At 38.2% G+C, this 2,777-nt stretch overlaps 1 protein-coding gene across 1 annotated transcript; it reads left to right on the top strand.

Annotated features, from left to right (window-relative positions):
• Positions 1-484: 484 nt before the first annotated feature.
• Positions 485-1,323, top strand: LOC106082964 (uncharacterized). Its single transcript, XM_013245733.2, has 2 exons — positions 485-772; positions 848-1,323. Exons 1-2 carry the CDS (start codon positions 594-596, stop codon positions 1,140-1,142), a joined length of 474 nt encoding a protein of 157 aa, XP_013101187.2. The 5' UTR covers positions 485-593; the 3' UTR covers positions 1,143-1,323.
• The last annotated feature ends 1,454 nt before the right edge of the window (positions 1,324-2,777 follow it).

The raw sequence follows: 2,777 nt of genomic DNA, 5'->3' as shown, positions 1-2,777 counted from the left end.
AATGTTTTAGTATAGGGTGTGACAAGCAGAAATCCTTTCAAACACAGAGGTCATTTAGAGTCTAATGTCTTGACAAAGGTAAAATTTTAAATCTTCTCATGGCCGGGCTCTTTTTTTAAACTTTATGTCTACATGTTTAATGCTTAGCTTTTTTAATTTACCAAATATGATTTTATTTTTTCATACTCCGATATGCTCCCTAGTGGTAAACTAACCTTGGGAGTTAAAAATTGGGTGTCAAATATTATAAAAGTGGAGTACTCTTCGTTACGAAACTTTAATAACCCCCCTCGTATCAGTTTCTTCACACACAGCATGCGTTCAGAGATAATAATTGTTTACAGGAATCACAATTTGTTGTTGTTGTTGTTTTAATTGCGGAACAATATTAAAACACAATGCCATCACACAGCGCTAGCGTCAGAGTCACATCAACAATAAAAGTTTCATAAAACTACATTAATTTCATGTACTAAAGCAGTTGCATTTCGAAACTGGTGGTGGCCACAAGGCACACAGCACAGAGTATTGAAAACCCATTGAAATTAAAAAACTCATTAATAAACCTTAAAGGATAACGATTGCCGTGAACAATGCCTCCTAACGAAACAACCGTGCTTTTGACCAACTATCGTGAAAAACGTGCTTTGACTGCGGGCAGAAATCATTATGGGTGTTCGAGTGCAGCGAGTGATATGTCTGAAAGTAATGGCCATGTGGTTCATGTCAGCAAGGATCCTGCCGAATATGAGCCCATATTTAGTCTGGACGAGTAACTTCGACCTCTCATGTGTTATTACGCAAGGATAAAAATGTTGTTGTTTTCTTCTCTCGCGTATATTTGCAGGTATCCCTCCTCTTTGACTTTGGCCGAATTATTACCCTTCCAAGATGATCCCTGGTGGCGAAGATTGCGTCTCATACTGTTTGTGGCATTCTGGATAATGCTATCGATGATCTTTATCTCTGCCTGCCTCTTGTCCTATTGGGAATACGATCAAGTATCTTGTCAAATTGTTGATCCAAATTTGATTACCTCAGCGTCATTGTTGACATCACCTACGGTGCCTACATCGTCGTTATCAGTGACCATGATGGCAACGGCGAGTGCGGTGCCTTCAAAATTAGTCATTATGCCTTAAGTGACTCTTGGGCAAATATCCCTGGAAAAGTAGTTTAAGTAAATATTTATAATCACAATGTGGTAATCTAGAGTAAGATATTCAAGTGCTGCTGTAAAGCAAAACTCTGTGATGAGAAAACGAAAGATACTAAAAATAATAAAAACTTTACCAATGGTGAATACAAGGCAATACTAAGTCAGCTGGCAGCATATAAAGAAAAATTGATTCATTAAAACCGGTACTTAGGTAGGGACACAATATCACACTAGGACTAACTTAGGGGAGTGGAGGAGAGGACAATTAGGGATTTTGTAAGTAGCAACGAAATCCTCGCTAAAATTTTTTGCGAGAGTTAGAGGTATGAGGCCACCTTAGCGCCTATGACGCTGAACGCCTGGGTTCGAATCCCGGCGAGACCATCAGAAAAAAAATTTTCAACGGTGTTTTTCCCCTCCTAATGCTATCAACATTTGTGAGGTACTAAGCCATGTAAACTGCGGCACGCCGTTCGCTTAAACTTGAATCGGACTGCACTCATTGATATGTGAGAAGATTGCCCCTGTTCCTTAGTGGGATGTTCATGGGCAAAATTTACATTTTGTATATTTGCATGGGGCGGACAATATTATGGGCAATCTAGAATATATGAAAGAGCAGGCAAACTATCGATAATAGTAACATTCGATATTTCTGATACCAAATATCGATAATATCGTCAATTTTCCATCACCTATATTTTAAGTGAAAACGAGAAGTAAAAATCAGAAGACCGATTTATATAGAAGCAATATCAATGCAAAGACCGAATAAAACCAAATTTAATTAAGTCAGTCGCGAAGTCGTGAGAGAAATTATTGTGCACAATTTTAGCCCAATCGAATGAAAACAGCGCCCTCTATAGGCGCAATGTATCTTTTAGGATACATTCAGTTTCGGATCGCTTATTTATGTTAAATTTTTGCAAAAAATTTAACTTTGCCGATGAAGCATAGATAGGAAAAATATAAATCGATATTCAGACGACAAATAAAATATCGATAGTGCCATCGATATTTTGCCAGCCCTAGGAAATGGGTGTCGCTAGAGAAAAGGTAGTTTTAGAGCCCTTTCACTAGAGGAACGCGTTTTTAAGAACCCTTTCACAAGGTAAAGGTTAGTTTTAGTAACCTCTTTCTAGGGAAAGCGTAGTTTTACTGACCTTTTTCTAGGGAAAGTGTAGTTTAGTACCCTAGAAAAAGGGAACCTTTAGAACCCTTTCACTAGGGAAAGGGTACTGTTAGTTCCCTTTCAGGGATAGGGTAGATTTAGAGCCCTTTTCTTAGTAAAAGGTACTAAAACTACCCTTCCTAGTGAAAGATACTAAGACTACCCTTCCTCTTCTGAAAGAGTACTAAAGGTTCCTTTTCTCTAATGAAAGTGTACTAAAACTACCCTTTCTCTAGCAAAATGATACTAAAACTTCACTAGGGAAAGGGGAGTTTTAGTTCCCTTTCACTGGGGAAAGGGTAGTTTTAGTTCCCTTTCACTAGAGAAAGGGGAGTTTTAGTTCCCTTTCACTAGGGAAAGGGTAGTTTTAGTTTCCTTTCACTATGGAAAGGGTAGTTTTAGTTCCCTTTCACTATGGGAAAGGTAGTTTTAGCACATTTTTTGCAG

The sequence above is a fragment of the Stomoxys calcitrans genome, chromosome 2 (assembly GCF_963082655.1).
Source record: "Stomoxys calcitrans chromosome 2, idStoCalc2.1, whole genome shotgun sequence".
In the NCBI taxonomy this organism is placed as follows: Eukaryota; Metazoa; Arthropoda; class Insecta; order Diptera; family Muscidae; genus Stomoxys; species Stomoxys calcitrans.
The sequence above is the reverse complement of the archived record's forward strand: the minus strand, read 5'-3'. Positions and strand labels throughout refer to the sequence as shown.

Bases quoted from the DNA above. Each gene is read 5' to 3' on its own strand.
- LOC106082964 (XM_013245733.2), top strand. From the start codon at position 594: ATGCCTCCTAACGAAACAACCGTGCTTTTGACCAACTATCGTGAAAAA. The intron at 773-847 runs GTAACTTCGACC...GTATATTTGCAG, and splicing joins CCCATATTTAGTCTGGACGA to GTATCCCTCCTCTTTGACTT.